Here is a 15,377-nt window from a genome sequence, read left to right as displayed (position 1 = left end):
GCGGGCCACGGAACTGTCGGAGTCGAGAGTCGACGGACGGAGTGTCAGAGTTCAGTGTCGGTGGCATCAGGCATCACTCATCGGTATCAGTGCCAATCAGTGGCATGGCGTAGTGCTCGACGCTCGACGTGCTCTCGTACCGTCGTACTGCGCTGTAGCTGTGGTGCGCGTGGTGCATACACGTGTGTGCGTATATCGTGTGTACAACTGCACGGACAACGTCCACCGTCCACCGCAACTGCGATCTCAACGCGCGAGACGCGCCGGTGATGGTGATAGCCGGGTGTATGCCGTGTATGTATGGTTGAGCGTGAGCGCGCGTGTAAACGTTTCTCGTTCACCCGCGCTGTCACGCCGCGCCGACGCCGCCGACACGCTGCCGCGCTGCTAAAGCTGAACTCGAACGCGTCACGCGTCACGCGACGCTCCGGCTCCTCGTCGGCGTCGCTCGTCCCGACTCCCGGGCCGTGGCAACCGCAGCAACGTCCGAGGACCGAGGACGAGGAGCGCGAGAGTTTTGCCCACGCGCGCAACCGTGTAACATCGTCGGCCTGCCTTTTGTACGACACGCCGATAGATAATCGAGATGCGGTGGCCCTCGCTCAGCGTTATTCTTTCCGAGATATTTCTGGCGTATATCGTCTACTCGATATACGCGCTGTCGCTGCTGTTCGTGTCGCCGGCCTGCGAGGATGGCGAGCCGTGTCTCGAGTCGTACCTGAGCGAACGACCGCGGTTGGATCTGTACATGTACAGCTCCGTCGGGAGAACGCCCGCCAGCGGAGACGTCGACCTCGTATACTCGGGGCAAAACTTCGCGTACGATCAAACGCAAACCATGTGAGCATTTCCGCGTCCGTTAGTCGGGCTGTCGCAGTCTCCCTTTGAGCCGCCGTCCCTTCTTGGGCAGCTTGGGCTCGCGCTCTCGCCCGTCTCGCCTTCCGTCTTCCTTTCCTCTTGTCCTCCCTGCTCCGACGAGCTCTGAAGGAGTAGGATGCCTGCGGAGGGAGAGCGAGAGACCGCCCACGCCGCCGCTCATGTGACGTAACCAACTTTTTTTCTTGCAGTCCAGTCACCCTGACCGTACCAGGCGACACACGGCGAAATGGAACATTGTTCTTACATATATTGTTAACGCCTCCCTCCGTAAAACGGAGCAGGACGTTTGTTGATTTGCAAAAAGTACGGTGATACGTAATATTATGAAATATATATATATGTATATCTATATGCTCTACCGTACGTACGTCCATCTTTGCAGGATATATTTACTTCGTATACCGCTATTAAAATGACGCAATACGTAGTACCTGAGGCAGAAGCGTTCAAGTTGTTAGGCGACGAGAGCCATGGCCACGGTACGAAAAAAGTTACGAGCCAGATTGTCGTACGTCCAGTCTCGCACGTGAAAAGTCGCGTGACTTTTACAATAATGACGGACAACGTTACGCTTCCTATATACGGCATGCCTGCCGAGCTCGTCAACCACGTCAAGTACGTAACGTTTACGATCTTGACCGCGTACGCGTAACGCGCGCGAGCGTTAAAGCGCGACGTGTCGTCACCTTGCTTGTTTGTTGCAGAATACGTGGCAAACGGACATTCTTGCCGATTGTGACGTGCGACTTTTTACAAACGCGACATCGGGACCTTAAGCGAATTACCCCGCAAACGTATACGACGAACGTCGCGGTAGAATATTCGCCTGTGTCGCTAGGAAAATTAAGATTGGTGCTGCACGTCCAGGCGACCATGGAGACGCTGAGGACGCTCGGCTTCTCCGACAAAGACATCGATGAAGTAAAGGGCATCTTCGCCGACACCAACGTCTACTTATTGGGTGGTACATTCTTCGTCGCGGCTGTACACGTGAGTAGGACAAGTATGGCGTGTTACGTGCGTCGCGAAAACCGAAAGAACGGTGAGAGGGGAAATAAAAGAAAGAGAAAGGACAGCGCCAATCTTCCGTGTTACAGTTGTTGTTTGATTTTCTTGCTATTAAAAATGATGTCAGTTTTTGGCGGAAGAAGAGTACGCTCGTAGGCCTCAGCAAATGGACCGTGATGTGGCGTGCGTTCAGTCAGACGGTCATTTTCCTTTATCTTTGCGACGAAGGTTCTTCCTTGCTCGTTCTCGTTCCGACCGGTATCGGCACTGTTATCGAGGTGCGTATACGTGTTACGGTATACGGTATGGCGTGTATCGCGTTATATCAGCATGGTTATCGCCGCGCGTGTACGGCGTAACGTTTTTTTCTTTCTCTTTCTTTCTTCTTGTTTTAGTTGTGGAAATTGAAAAAGATGTCGAGAGTGGACGTGATTAGCAGCGGTAGCATTTTGCCAAGAATACGCGTTAAAACTGACTGCCGTGACGCAGCAGAGGTGAAAACTAGAGAGTTTGATGCTGAGAGTATGCGTTATCTAAGTTACTTGTTATATCCGTTAGTTATCATTGGTGCGATCTACTCGTTGCTTTATCAGCCGCACAAAAGGTAAACGACCACTTTTCTCTAAAACGAAAAATATATACGCGCGAAATAATCTTTTATATCTTGGAGATAGAAATAAATCGTGACGTAACGTGTTTTGAGTTACAGCTGGTATTCTTGGAGCATAACGTCCTTAGTGAATGGAGTTTACGCATTTGGCGTCCTCTTTATGCTGCCGCAGTTGTTCGTTAATTATAAATTGAAATCCGTGGCGCATCTGCCATGGAGAGCGTTCATGTACAAGGCATTTAACACTTTCATCGACGACGTGTTTGCTTTCGTTATAACGATGCCGACGGCGCACAGAATAGCGTGTTTCAGAGATGACGCCGTTTTTCTGATTTATCTGTATCAAAGATGGTAAGAGACGTTATTCGTTCAACGTGAACGTCATGCCGAGTGCCGCTGAACGTTCGCGATTTACGTTGAACGATGGAGATTAGATCGTAATGAGATGGAGAAATGGTTCGGGCATCGACTTTTGATAATGCCCATATCGGCCCATATGTCTTCCGATCGAAGTGCGTTGCTTCGGGGACACGTAAATCCACGTTTCGCGACGTTGTGCTCAACGATCTACAAATATCTGCGTTCGAGCGCAACTTGCGAATAGATTTACCAAACTGGATAACTCTCTCGAACGGTTCTTTCTCCTAACGGACGTTTCTACCTGAAGGCAAGCACGCGTCAAAAAATGTGTTTTTTCTATCCGCGGGTTTTCATTATTTTTACCTGACCATTGTGATCTGAAGCGGAAACAGCTACGTCATCGCGTCTTTTCTTGGAAGGACCTAAACCTATCTCCATCGATCGAAACGTTGTCATTCCTCCGTGCTACTTGCTACTTGCTACTTGTTCAGTGGTATTCGGCGTGAGCGGCACGTCGCGTTACGACCTTTCCATCCGAAGCGTCACGTATGTATCGATCAATATTTTAGAACGTAAAAAAAAAGTTTGTCAACACTGCCCACAGGTTATACCCGGTGGATAAATCACGTGTGGATACTGATACGATTACGGAAGAAGCTGTCGATTTCGGCAACAATACGAACAAAAAAACAAATTAACCATTCCTATTGTTTACTGTTATTGTTTGTCTTCGTTACCTAGAACTTGAAACTTTCGTAATATCATGTTGAAGCGTCATTACATGCTGACAAACAGTATTTATATCGCTAATGTGAAAATTTAACTAATATACGCATACACGTGTTACGAAAAATATATCTCATAACGTTCTTTTTATCACCTAGAAAGTACCGTTGTATTTTTTTTTTTTTTTTTTTTACGCGACGACAACGGATCTTGCACGTCACGTATAATCGATGCGATAATATTATCTATAATGTTCTCGGCGTGACGCGTTCAATGACCAGAGTGTGACAAAGGACTCATAGAAGGAAATTATATAACATGCAACGTCGAACACGGCAGGAAAAAATCAAATAACTGCACATTCCTTGTTCGGACGCTCATTTAGCAGGTGTTATATGTCATCAGGCTACTTCTATAGGTATGATTATATTTGATACGTGCGTAAAAAAATACTTTTACTGTGTTGCCCGATAACGAGGGACCGTGAATCATTTAAATCGAATCTAACGCGATAACACGTCAGTGTTTCAATATCCACTGATATAATAGGAGAGAAACAGTCCGAGAAGTCTTCTCTCTAAATGTGTACGCGCACGTGTGTGTGTGTGTGTGTGTGTGTGTGTGTGTGTGTGTGTGTGTGTGTGTGTGTGTGTGTGTGTGCGTGCGTGCGTGCGTGCGTGCGTGCGTGCGTGCGTGCGTGCGTGCGTGTGCGTACGCGTGTATGTATATATATATATATATATATATATATATATAATATTTATTATATTCTTTAAATTTACAGCTTAAACGGAAATTCATATTACAAACTGTAATACTTGTGTGCCACGTTATATACAAGACAACTAATGGCGTACATTATGTGCGTCATACAAATTATAATTCTGATCATTCTTTCTATATGGATTTATTTTTGGTTCATGGGTTTAGGTAAGACGGTCGAGAAGCAAATAAGTTATATAACTCCATCTTTTTTTCTTTTGTATCAGAATAATGTATGCGTGCTAATGAAAGCTATGGCTCGCTCTATTAGTTTTGAGATAATGTAGTAATAATCGATTTAATGAAAGCATGCGCGTTTGCACACATCCGTGCGTTTTAAATTAACTTTAACGTAACATGTTTCTGTAGATATACAGTTTTTTCTAAAGCGATGGTGGGCTCTTTTGTGCATCTCGGAGGAAAAGAAAACAGAGAAAAGTATACTCAAAGACAGCGACGTGATATCCAATATAAGGAAGTTCTTGAAACCATGCTCGGATAATCCGAAAATTATTATGGACGAGAGCGTAAGTAGTGAGTACGTCGTGAACAGATTAATCGCATGCGAAATGACGTTCTAAACTCATTTATATGACACAGAGTTGCGATAGTGTATCCTTCTATGGTGCTGATCAAAAAGGTACGTCGTTATTTGTTAAAATGGATCACAGAGGATATCATATAGCAGAACTGATCTTGCAAGTGACCCTCGCGGATGGCCGAGTCTACGTACTACCTAGTAAACGTCATTTGACACACGTACTACATAGTACCATAACCGAAAATATAGTGCCCAAATGATACTCGTTTTGAATGCGCAGATTATCCCGATACACGTACGATGGAGGGTACAGGCCAAAAATGGTCAGCATCGGGCCTAAAGATCGAGTTGTTAGAACCCCGACAACGTTGGAGAATTACGTACAATGGCTTCCTCCGAAACCACGGTCGAGGAGATATCGCGGATGATGACACGGTGGAACATATTCGTCTAAATTTTATGTGAGTAAAGGCAAACGTATATAAAGTTGTAAAATATAAAAAAAAGTACATAATACAAGAGAGGTGCGCACGTGATCGAATATAGATATGTATATTCTGTTTTTCAGATTTATCGGCAAGCCCCGCGCGTTAGAATGGCCAGGCGACTGGAGTACTTCGTTGCACGCGGATGCTTTAGCACGTGAACCATGGAAGAGTCCTGATTGGATGCACAAAATGTAAAAGTTAACGACGTCAATGTAGTTGACGCGTTATGCGCTAACACTCCTTCGTTTCAGTTTAACATACCCTAAGCCTAAGCTTTCTTTCTTTCTGTCGATACTACAGTAAATTAATAGATTACACCGGTTTCGATCTATGGGGATCCATTATCGGGCGGATAACGTTCAAAGATTCAACGTCGAGTGAGTTTTATTTACGAGGACTCTGCCAGCGACGTTGGGGTAAACACGAATCTTATCAATTTCATCGAACTGTCACATTTTTTGGTGTGACACGACACGGAGCCATGTATTATCTTGGTGTGAGCACGACCAAACATAGCTTTTCACAGTAAGACAAACAAATATTCTAATAACATCGTGTTAAGATATCATCGTTAAGTTGTTACGTCGTTTTTGATAAAGCTTCCTATGTGAAGAAACGTCAACTATTTCTACATCCATTGCGTCACCATTGTTTTAGCCTCCTTTACGAGATATTACACGTGCATCATATAGGGAGTTTTATACACAAGTATAATGATGAATATTTTTTAAAGACGCGCAGTACGAATCTTAAAACTATAGAAAATCATACGTTAATCATTCGTGAAACGAACGTCATTGCAGCATGCACGTTGGACACCTCGAGGAAGCTGGAGGGACAATAGCCAAAATTGATTGGACTGATCTGAAACTGAGCGATTTTGAAAGAGAAGATACGGTTCCCATGAACTACAAAATTGCATTTACAGGTTTTTATTCCGCTGTATCGTTGTCGATGATGTACAAACAACCTCATCACACGTGTACACCATTGTTTGTGTCTTTCACTTTCCAGCGGCTGGGAAACGGCACAGCTCCGTTATCACGTACTCGGTAGGCAACGCAATAACCTGTTACAATGGCCAGCCACGGTGTTGGACTTGTACAACTCGTAAGTTGCGTGTACAACTGAACGGCAGCACAGGTACGTCGACGTATAATACCTACGTCGCCCGTTTATCAAACGTGAACGTGACCTTATATCCACAAAGACCACAAACAGTCGTGACGCCATATCTGTCAAACGTACAGGTGTTGGGCTGATGATTACGTGCTACCCATATACTGGACCAAGGCAAACCAAGACTTTGATCGCGAAACGTCAACATATAACGCGGCCCGATACCGTTGCGCAAAAAGACAAATATATTCTACATTTTACTGATAAACAATGTCAAAATGAAGACGTCGTCGGAGGAAAGGGATATTCTCTTGCGACTTTGACATCTATTGTCACCGATGACGTATGTACTCGTGTGGGATACCGTGTTGCTTGCTGAAGAACGTTGTCATATGCAAACGTTATTTCCGTTTGTAGTTTACGGTACCTCGAGGCTTCTGCGTAACGAGTCTTGCTCTGGAACGACAATTGCAACATGACGAACACGTGCAAAACTTGATCACTGATATAATAGATATTAGTCGTTACAAAAAGAAAGAGGACCTCGAAACCTACTGTCAAAAGTACGTGTTTAACATTTCGTGTAAAAATATATCGCGGCTATAATTAATAAACTTGTCCTTTATTTGTCAGGGCGGTGTCTATTATTCAGGGCACTCCTGTCGAAGAAGAAATTGCAAAAGCGATATTACTAAGTTTGGAGGAATTAGAGTCGTCTGCAAGTGAAAGAAACGCACATGTCCAGCGTTACGCCGTAAGATCTAGCGCGGTTGGAGAAGACAGCGAGGAAACTTCAGCTGCTGGTCAAAACTCGACATATTTAGGTGTGAAGGATGCGAATGACGTTATCAGATGCGTTGCTAAATGCTGGGCAAGCTTATTCTCATATCAAAGCGTCGAATACAGGTACGTTACTCTTCTGCAATGTTACCTCGACGTCGTATATGTTTCTATGTTTCTATGTTTCTTTGAATCGATTGCAGACGGCAGAACGGACTACCGATAAAAGCATCAATGGGTGTTTGCGTTCAGAGAATGGTCGACGCGGAAGCGGCTGGCGTCATGTTTACCAGACATCCTACAACCGGGGATCCGTCCAGCATTATTATTACAGCCAATTACGGCTTAGGAGAGGTCATGATCAATTGATATTAGAAATACCATTTTGTACGATATAATAGCGGTTTACAAAACTATTCGACACGCATTTTTAATTTGAATTTCAAATTGATATTTCGTATTTTTGGTAATGGTTGCAACAACGTCCTGATATATATATATATATATATATATATATATATATGCACGTTGTTTTATACGCACGCGCGCACACGCTCAAGCACAAATATAAAAGTATAAATATTAAGTACTTCTCACTATCAGTATTTCAGTATATCAAGAGACACGGTAGTGTCTCGCGCCAAGTACACGCGAAGCAAGACCGCACCGTGTAAATAACATACATCGTCGTAATGTAGCATTTTTTTTTTTTTACAGACGGTAGTGTCAGGGAAAGTCGAGCCTGATACTTTGACGATTCGTAGAAAGTGGGACAACACTCTAACTGTAGGTGCCTTGGAGTTGGGAAATAAAAGGCAGAAGATCTTGCTTGGTGACGATGGCGTAACTGCGAGCGATCTAAGTGAACAGGAGAGTAAGAAGATCTCGATATCTGATACAACCGCTCTGCGATTAGCTAAAATAGGATTGCACTTGGAATCGCTTTTTGGGTCTGCTCGAGATGTGGAATGGGCGGTTATCGGCGAGCGAATCTATCTATTGCAAGCACGGCCTATCACAACAATTAATGCATGGACAGATTTCGAGATAATACACGAGTTAGACTCGGGAGTACCTTGCGACGTCGATCTTATGTCTTTTGCCAATGTCGGGGAAGTGTTTCCATATCCCATTACTCCTCTGTCGATCTCTACGGTTGCGAAAGTTTTGAATCTATCGCTTTGCGCGAAATTCAACAAGTTTGATAGTATTTATCTTCATATAGTCGGTATGAGGTGCGCGATAAATTACTCAGATGTAAGTACGTTGTTACTTGGATTTCTCTGCATCTGTCGTTTACGTAATCTCTCTAACAGTGGATGAGTGGATGAGTGGTCTAACGTAATCTCTCTTTTTATTCTTACTTTCAGTCGACTTTGCAAGATGTTAGTAAGGAGATAACGATGATGAATAAAATGATAGACTTAGCCGTGTGCGGACGTATAGTAACGTCGCCCGAAATGCACGAGGCAGCGATAGAGAAATATGGTATCGTGAGCAAATGGCGGTCAATATATATGCTATACGAAATGTTGAAATCAGCGTGGGCGAATGAAGCGACGGTGCAAAGAACGATCGATATATTTAACACGTATGCTCTGGATGCTAATGAATTTGATACACCTCACGATTTGTACAGTACCTTAAATAAGAAATACGGAGAAATCTTCCTAGTAAGTTATCAGGCACCGAATCCCCGAAGACCCAAGTGAATATCCTTACTTAACGTCAACTTAAAATGCCTAACTTAAGGACGTATGCTCTATTACGTATGCCTAACGACATTAAATTACGTATTCATGGATTTCAGTTGGGAAAAGGTCACAACATGGCGTCCCTGGTGAGCGTATCTTTCCAGATGATAGCGATGTCGTTTTTAACAAAGGGAAACAATGACTTTACGTCCGATCATCTTGCAGACATTGCCATTCTACTGAGTTCGTGTAACAATGTTATCAGTACCGAAGTGCCAATAGCTCTCGGCAAAATAGCGGCATGCATCAGAAAAAGCGGCAAAGCGAAAGAGTTTAGCAAAATTGAGACCGCGAACGTTATGGACTGGTTGAAATTAAATTGCCCTCCGGCTATGGAAAAACTAGAAGCTTTTTTCAACACGCACGGTCACAGATGCGTTCACGAATTAGATTTATTCGCGGAACCTTGGGTACTTAAACCTGATAGTATCATCAATACGATTCAGGTATGGTACGTTGAATTATTTACAAAGAGAATTAAAGATCATTTAAATGGAACGGTAACAACGCACACATGTATGTACCCTATTATTTTGCAGGTGCTAGCAACATCCATCGAAGAAACGTACGTGAGTAAAACGCTTAGCGTGCAGGAAACCGTAGCATCTTTAAAGACGCCCGTGTCACCGTTTGTCAAGCTGCTCCTGCGGCAAATAGTACCCTTTTGTCGAACAGCTGTTACGAAGAGAGAAATGACAAAAAACGTTACTGTATCTGCTGTGCATACATTGCGATTAGCCTACAGACGACTTGGTGCTTTGATGGTTGCGGAAAATTATATACCTGATGAACATCTCATATTTTTCCTCACGCATCAAGAGATCGGGCAACTCTTGAACAATCATACGTCATTACTCGTACGAAAGTAAGTCTGACGTTACACTGATGTGATTCTTTTATTATTATCATATTATTATTCATTGTATCACTTTTCATCCTCTGTCGCGTAACCGTTGCTATATTGCTATATTTGCTTTCAGAGCACTACGTAGAAGAAAGATTTATCAGCAAGTAGCAAAACTTGAATATCCGGAATTCAACACTGGCATGCCCGTGCCAATACAGGTTTGTTATAAATGTAGAGAGCCGAGTCGAGTCGAGCCACGGTCACTTTTCTATCGTACTCTATCCAGAAAAATTCCATTACACCTTCAACATATTTTTATCGTATCTCTAAGATTATATCACGTACTTTTTATCACAGAGGACTCTCGATGTCTCGGCCTATGAAGGATGTACAAAGATTGAAGGTACCTCAGTTTGCGGCGGTTCTGTGCTAGGTAGAGCGTGCGTGATACGCGACTTGTCCGAAGCGAAAAATATACAGCACGGAGATATTTTGATTACCCGTTGCACCGATATTGGTTGGAGTCCATATTTTCCATTATTGGCTGGAATTGTAACGGAGTTGGGTGGTCTTATAAGTCATGGCGCCGTTGTAGCAAGAGAATATGGTCTTCCTTGCATCGTTGGTGCTAAAAACGCTACTCAAGTTTTTCAAATGGGTAAAGTTTCTCATATTGCGTTGTGTATAAAACAATCTACGCCACTTGAGCGTTTCTTTTTATTAATGCTCATCTTCCTTTTGATTTTACAACATAGCGTTCTTTTATCTTTTCTGTTTCAGGTGACACTGTATTATTAGCTGGAGACATTGGCACATTACAACTGATTGAAAAAGCCTAATTACTCACAACTCGATGTATGAGATAAATGGTGGAAACAGATTTCCATCGTTATTATCTTGTAATAACTATTGCGAATATACCTTAGAAAAAAAGTTTTATGTCGATATCACTTGACGCGTGGCAAATATTCTTTGAAATATATTCAACTTTTATATATAAAGATATAAGAAACAGAAAATATAATAAAATAGGTTATAGCACATAGCGAGTGAAAGCCTATTTTACAATGGCAATCAAACGGAAATCAATCGCGAGCTTGTCGCGGATTCGACGTTCCGTGCCCATTGTACATACAATGTACCGCATCCAATGTGCATACGTAAAAATACGATAATAGGAATTTAAATAATTTAACACGTACAACGTCTCCGTAATTATTACGTACTACTTTGGTCGTTATGAATCATACAGTTGTAACGCGTTCGGGGTCTGCCGTTAACGAACGAACATTTTCCGTTACCTCGCTGACAAGACAGGAGAGCTGCAGTCGCATACACGTCGTGACTTTTAACAAAAGAGCGTCTATTCTCATGCGATCTTCCTCGTTCGCGGGTTGAGGTATCGCGTCCAGAGCTTCCTCGAAAAAGCTTCTGCTTACAAGAGAGAGAAAGAGAGAAAGATCGACTTAAATTTCTTAAAACAGGTTCAACACACACGTTTACGAAAGCGATAAACACTATTTTCGATACCCAATCTTTACCTCGCTCTGCTCGTGCTGTAGGCCTGCAGGGCGTTTCTCAAGAGTATTATATCCGTTCGAGCTTGAATTCGTCCAGCCGGACGAAATTGCGTAACACATGACATGAGCCGCGCGAGTTCCTCCGCTATGGTCTCTATTATGTGGGACAGAATCCGGTGTAACAGAGCTGGGGCGACTCGGCGTACCTGCGAATAGATATATATCACAGCATAGCAACGCGATATAACAAACAACATCTCGAGAGAATTTGCTGCCACGTCACAATCATCTCGTACCTCCGCGTGTACCGCAATTAGATTAGCCAATATTTCTTGAGCATACGGCTTCAGATGGGTCGGTTCCGTATCAAAGTCCCATTCCAAACCGCCTAAATACATGCTAGGCTCTATCGTACCGACGAGTGGATCGCAACGGCGTTCTAGATACGCTTCCAGAACGGCGCTATCCAGCGTCTCCAATTGTGTCCAATCGGAGTTCCATCCGACCGCGGTAGATACGTCCGGGTAGCCTTGCGCTTTCAGGGCATCTCCGATTCTTGGTAAAACGATATTTAGCGTGTATCGTATATTGCTCAACGAGATTAGGAGACACTGCTCCCACGTCTGATAAAAAATTTATATACCGTTTATAGTATGTGAAAGCAAAAGGACTGTTATATACGGACTGTTATTGCTTGCTTACTGGTCCTTGATGCTTCGTGACTTTGTTTTTATAGCCGGAAGGCGACCCGATCAATTGCGAAACCGACGTTTCATCGTTATCCATAGCTTCCTCGCAGCCACTAAACGCCAATTGTTGTAGGCACCGCGCGAACGATACGAATACGGTCTTGATAGTATTGTGATAGAGAATCTGATGGGCCGGCGTACTGAAAAGCAGACCTTCTCTTGGACCGCAAGCAACTACCGTTTCTCGCGCATGTCTCGATATCGCCAAAACTATTTCCTCAAACAGATATGGCTGTCGGCATGAAATGACAACACGCACAATTAAGATGTAATATCCGTGTAATGTAAAAGCAGCAAATTCAGTCAAATTTCCAATTTTTGATATACCAGTCTCGTAACACCACCATCCTCATTCAAGTATTCTATCTGCCATGTTTCCCTTTGACTCAGAGCTGCTGTCGTGTCCGCCCCTTGTTTGAAGAGAGCAATCAAACACTGCATCCTATATTACGCGAAAAGTTAACGTGATATACTTATATATGGATGTGGACATAGATATATAAATAATGAAGGATTTAAACGTGAATGGCCACGTGTGCGCAGTTCGACGATATACCTTAAATCCAATATAAACGATCCGAAAATGTCGAGAGCTTCGCTAGGCAAATCCAGGTGTATCAAAGATGCGTACATTTGTCTGACGCAACGTAAAATATGTAAAAGCCACCGTGCCTCTACATTGTGACTGCACGTACTCTTCATGGCTCCCATGGCGTGTTGCATATTCGATAAAACTAAATTCTATTGCGTGGACAATATATATATATATATATATATATATATATATATATATATATATATATATATATACATACACATATATATATATGATGATGATGATACAGCTTACAAAGACAAAGATAAAGCGATATTTACAAGTAATATTAATGCGCGCCATTATCGCGTTCTTTTGTTTTATATTATGGCAAAAAGATAAGTTTAAGACATGTAGAATACACACTTTAAAATGACTTTGCTTTTCCACATCTACCGCTACATGTAGCTGCCCTGTGAAGTAACTTTGTCCCAATCTCCACAGGTCTGGCAACTGTTCGACCACGATATCGCAAATTGCTTCGACGCACGAGATTTGTGGCGGTGAGTCATCCCCGTTATTCTTCTGCTGCGAGCGTAAATGCTTGATAGTTAACGGTGTGTGGACCTTGGACACCTTAGTCGCGTCTTCACACGGTCTCGTCCATCCGTCCAAATGCTCGTGTACGGCATTGGCAACGCTTTTCTCCAAATACGTTGCGTGTGAAACTGGAACATACGTTGAGACGCGTATCTTCTCTCGATGCATAATGCAGATAATAAATATTACACGTGATATCATGGTAAAGATAAAAGTGACTTCCTCGAACGATATCCATATTGAACACGAGAGCAACAAATGAAGCTTTACCGTGGTTTTAGATAAACACACACCTATCGCGTCCCACGCCGGATCACCTTCGGCGTCGAGGTTGACGAGATTTCTAATAATCTTCTTGCGCTCCTCTAAACTGAATGGCATCTCTTGTAATTTTTTCCGTAGCAACACTTTAAACGTACTGATTCGATTATCGATTTCCTCCAATACCCTTTTAAAGACATCTACCTCTGTATTTTTAAACAGATTCTTAACTCTGGCATAATCGTTAATTACGAGATCGTAGTTGCCACGCTTGATGTTCCTCTCGATGTTTATTGGCATACAAAAGAGAAATTTGTAACGTTGCATAACAGCCAACGCGTTACGGGTGGCATCGGCTCTGTCCCTCCTCGCTAATACATCGTCGAATAATTTATTAGCCTCGGACATAGACTGCCTGATAGCAGTTTCCAACTTCTCCGTAGGATCGCTACCATAGCTCTTGACGTCTGCTTCAAATTGATCCTTTAGCGACATTATTGTGTCAAGTTGTTCCACTACCGCTCCTACATTGGCCTGCACACACGTGGTTTTGCATGCGTGAGAATAACGTTCACGTTTGACGACATACACTCTACATATGGGAAATACACTCTTTAGAGATTCGATGCTAAAAATGTCGCTCCGTCACCTTTAAAAATGACAATTGCCCTTCCTTCTGAGAGTTGACTTTTCTTCGAAGGTAAGCTAAACCAGCCTTTAAATCTTCCAAAGTCGTGGCATGATGATGTTGCAATAAAAACCATCCTGGATGAAATTTTTCGCTCGTAAGATCTCCACTTCCATCTCCAAAGAGTTCAATCAGCTCGTCCTCGGGAAACTTTTTGCTTTAAGAAGAAACGTTACGATTAATTGTCGCGCGACGCGACATCATATTGACACACAGCTTATCGACACATTCCGTGTGACAGAAGATTTAGAGATTTACTCATTGCCCTCCACGCTGAGCCCTAAAGGATCTTCCTGTTGATAGTTTGTAGGCGACAAAGCCCTCCTACCCCAACCTAAACTCTGCATAGGTGCTTCCTCCACCCACACCGCCGACTCCTTCATCGGGCCTATAGTCTCATGGTAACCGCGAAACTGTACCGTCGAAGTCCCCTGTCCTCCGCTTCGAGTCGTCACTATTATATCTCCGCGACCTTTGCAAGGTCCCGATCTCGCTATAATCTTGTTCGACGACTTCCATTCGGCCGAAAGCAGGCAGTCGCATCCGCATATCGTCAATCCTGTCAAGCGACAAGCGACAGACATGAGTAATTATATATCGTGTTAGTGTTGTGTATTGTAGCTCCGTTGGGCGGAGTGCGGACCAACCGAGTCGAATCGGAATAAGTCAAATATATCAATGTGGATAATGATATGACCTCTTTGCACGTGTGTATCTATGTACTGTTGTACTTGTACGTGCAAGGCATAGTACAAGTAAAATCTATATCTATTTGCAGCGAAGTACGACCAATGTTTTATATCAATATGAGCACGAGTCCTTTCTATGTATTGTATGTACGTGTGTAACGTTAGCGAGCGAGTGGCACTAACCTATAAGGTCCTGAGCTTTATTTCCTAAAAATTCGCCACGCACTATCACCCGAGTACCAGGTGGGCCTTCCTTGGGTGATATTCCGGTGACTACGGGTGGGGGTCCCATTCCATCAGCGATAATATCGAATCTACGAAAACACCAACACTCAACTGCTTTGACCGTGCTTGATGGTGCTTGACGCTATCGACGCTGTCCGCCTGTCACTGGTCACTGTGCTGTCACGCTGTCAGCAGTGTCAGCCGGTCAGCTGTCAATGCGCCGATGCCGAATGCCG

At 43.5% G+C, this 15,377-nt stretch overlaps 3 protein-coding genes across 4 annotated transcripts; 2 read left to right on the top strand and 1 right to left on the bottom strand.

Annotated features, from left to right (window-relative positions):
* Window positions 1-44: 44 nt before the first annotated feature.
* On the top strand, window positions 45-3,560 carry LOC143908756 (lipid scramblase CLPTM1L). The gene is made up of 8 exons (XM_077426533.1): window positions 45-840; window positions 1,068-1,182; window positions 1,262-1,494; window positions 1,584-1,869; window positions 1,977-2,165; window positions 2,283-2,491; window positions 2,597-2,848; window positions 3,462-3,560. The coding sequence occupies exons 1-8, from the start codon at window positions 587-589 to the stop codon at window positions 3,553-3,555; spliced, it is 1,632 nt and encodes a 543-aa protein (XP_077282659.1). The 5' UTR covers window positions 45-586; the 3' UTR covers window positions 3,556-3,560.
* Window positions 3,561-3,781: 221 nt separating this feature from the next.
* On the top strand, window positions 3,782-10,917 carry LOC143908681 (rifampicin phosphotransferase-like). 2 transcript variants are annotated; one of them, XM_077426437.1, is made up of 20 exons: window positions 3,790-4,001; window positions 4,368-4,513; window positions 4,715-4,872; window positions 4,946-5,084; window positions 5,167-5,347; window positions 5,455-5,565; window positions 5,675-5,899; window positions 6,178-6,302; window positions 6,389-6,517; window positions 6,625-6,836; window positions 6,911-7,056; window positions 7,127-7,399; window positions 7,477-7,627; window positions 7,991-8,530; window positions 8,644-8,946; window positions 9,084-9,473; window positions 9,567-9,892; window positions 10,008-10,092; window positions 10,232-10,532; window positions 10,655-10,917. In XM_077426437.1, the coding sequence occupies exons 2-20, from the start codon at window positions 4,432-4,434 to the stop codon at window positions 10,711-10,713; spliced, it is 3,936 nt and encodes a 1,311-aa protein (XP_077282563.1). In that variant the 5' UTR covers window positions 3,790-4,001; window positions 4,368-4,431; the 3' UTR covers window positions 10,714-10,917. The 2 variants fall into 2 exon arrangements, with proteins under 2 accessions (XP_077282567.1, XP_077282563.1); XM_077426441.1 differs by lacking the exons at window positions 10,008-10,092; window positions 10,232-10,532; window positions 10,655-10,917 and having other exon boundaries at window positions 3,782-4,001; window positions 9,084-9,478; window positions 9,567-9,710.
* On the bottom strand, window positions 10,553-15,357 carry Sec5 (exocyst complex component secretory 5). The gene is made up of 11 exons (XM_077426507.1): window positions 15,100-15,357; window positions 14,486-14,786; window positions 14,189-14,384; window positions 13,572-14,073; window positions 13,105-13,406; window positions 12,700-12,884; window positions 12,471-12,585; window positions 12,097-12,375; window positions 11,691-12,017; window positions 11,416-11,600; window positions 10,553-11,305 (listed from the first exon to the last, which is right to left on the bottom strand). Exons 1-11 carry the CDS (start codon window positions 15,206-15,208, stop codon window positions 11,119-11,121), a joined length of 2,688 nt encoding a protein of 895 aa, XP_077282633.1. The 5' UTR covers window positions 15,209-15,357; the 3' UTR covers window positions 10,553-11,118.
* Between the last annotated feature and the right edge of the window lie 20 nt (window positions 15,358-15,377).

This window comes from Temnothorax americanus, unplaced genomic scaffold (genome assembly GCF_048541705.1).
Source record: "Temnothorax americanus isolate GAGA-0224 unplaced genomic scaffold, ASM4854170v1 Scaffold1, whole genome shotgun sequence".
Taxonomy (NCBI): domain Eukaryota; kingdom Metazoa; phylum Arthropoda; class Insecta; order Hymenoptera; family Formicidae; genus Temnothorax; species Temnothorax americanus.
Note: the sequence above shows the minus strand (reverse complement) of the source record. Positions and strands in the feature narration are given on the sequence as shown.

Bases quoted from the DNA above. Each gene is read 5' to 3' on its own strand.
- Sec5 (XM_077426507.1), bottom strand. From the start codon at position 15,208: ATGGGACCCCCACCCGTAGTCACCGGAATATCACCCAAGGAAGGCCCA. The intron at 14,385-14,485 runs GTAAATCTCTAA...TTCTTCTTAAAG, and splicing joins CTCAGCGTGGAGGGCAATGA to CAAAAAGTTTCCCGAGGACG. The intron at 12,885-13,104 runs GTGTGTATTCTA...TCCACGCAATAG, and splicing joins AAAAGCAAAGTCATTTTAAA to AATTTAGTTTTATCGAATAT.
- LOC143908756 (XM_077426533.1), top strand. From the start codon at position 587: ATGCGGTGGCCCTCGCTCAGCGTTATTCTTTCCGAGATATTTCTGGCG. The intron at 1,870-1,976 runs GTGAGTAGGACA...TCCGTGTTACAG, and splicing joins TCTTCGTCGCGGCTGTACAC to TTGTTGTTTGATTTTCTTGC. The intron at 2,849-3,461 runs GTAAGAGACGTT...CACTGCCCACAG, and splicing joins ATTTATCTGTATCAAAGATG to GTTATACCCGGTGGATAAAT.
- LOC143908681 (XM_077426437.1), top strand. From the start codon at position 4,432: ATGGCGTACATTATGTGCGTCATACAAATTATAATTCTGATCATTCTT. The intron at 5,348-5,454 runs GTGAGTAAAGGC...TCTGTTTTTCAG, and splicing joins CATATTCGTCTAAATTTTAT to ATTTATCGGCAAGCCCCGCG. The intron at 9,893-10,007 runs GTAAGTCTGACG...ATTTGCTTTCAG, and splicing joins ACGTCATTACTCGTACGAAA to AGCACTACGTAGAAGAAAGA.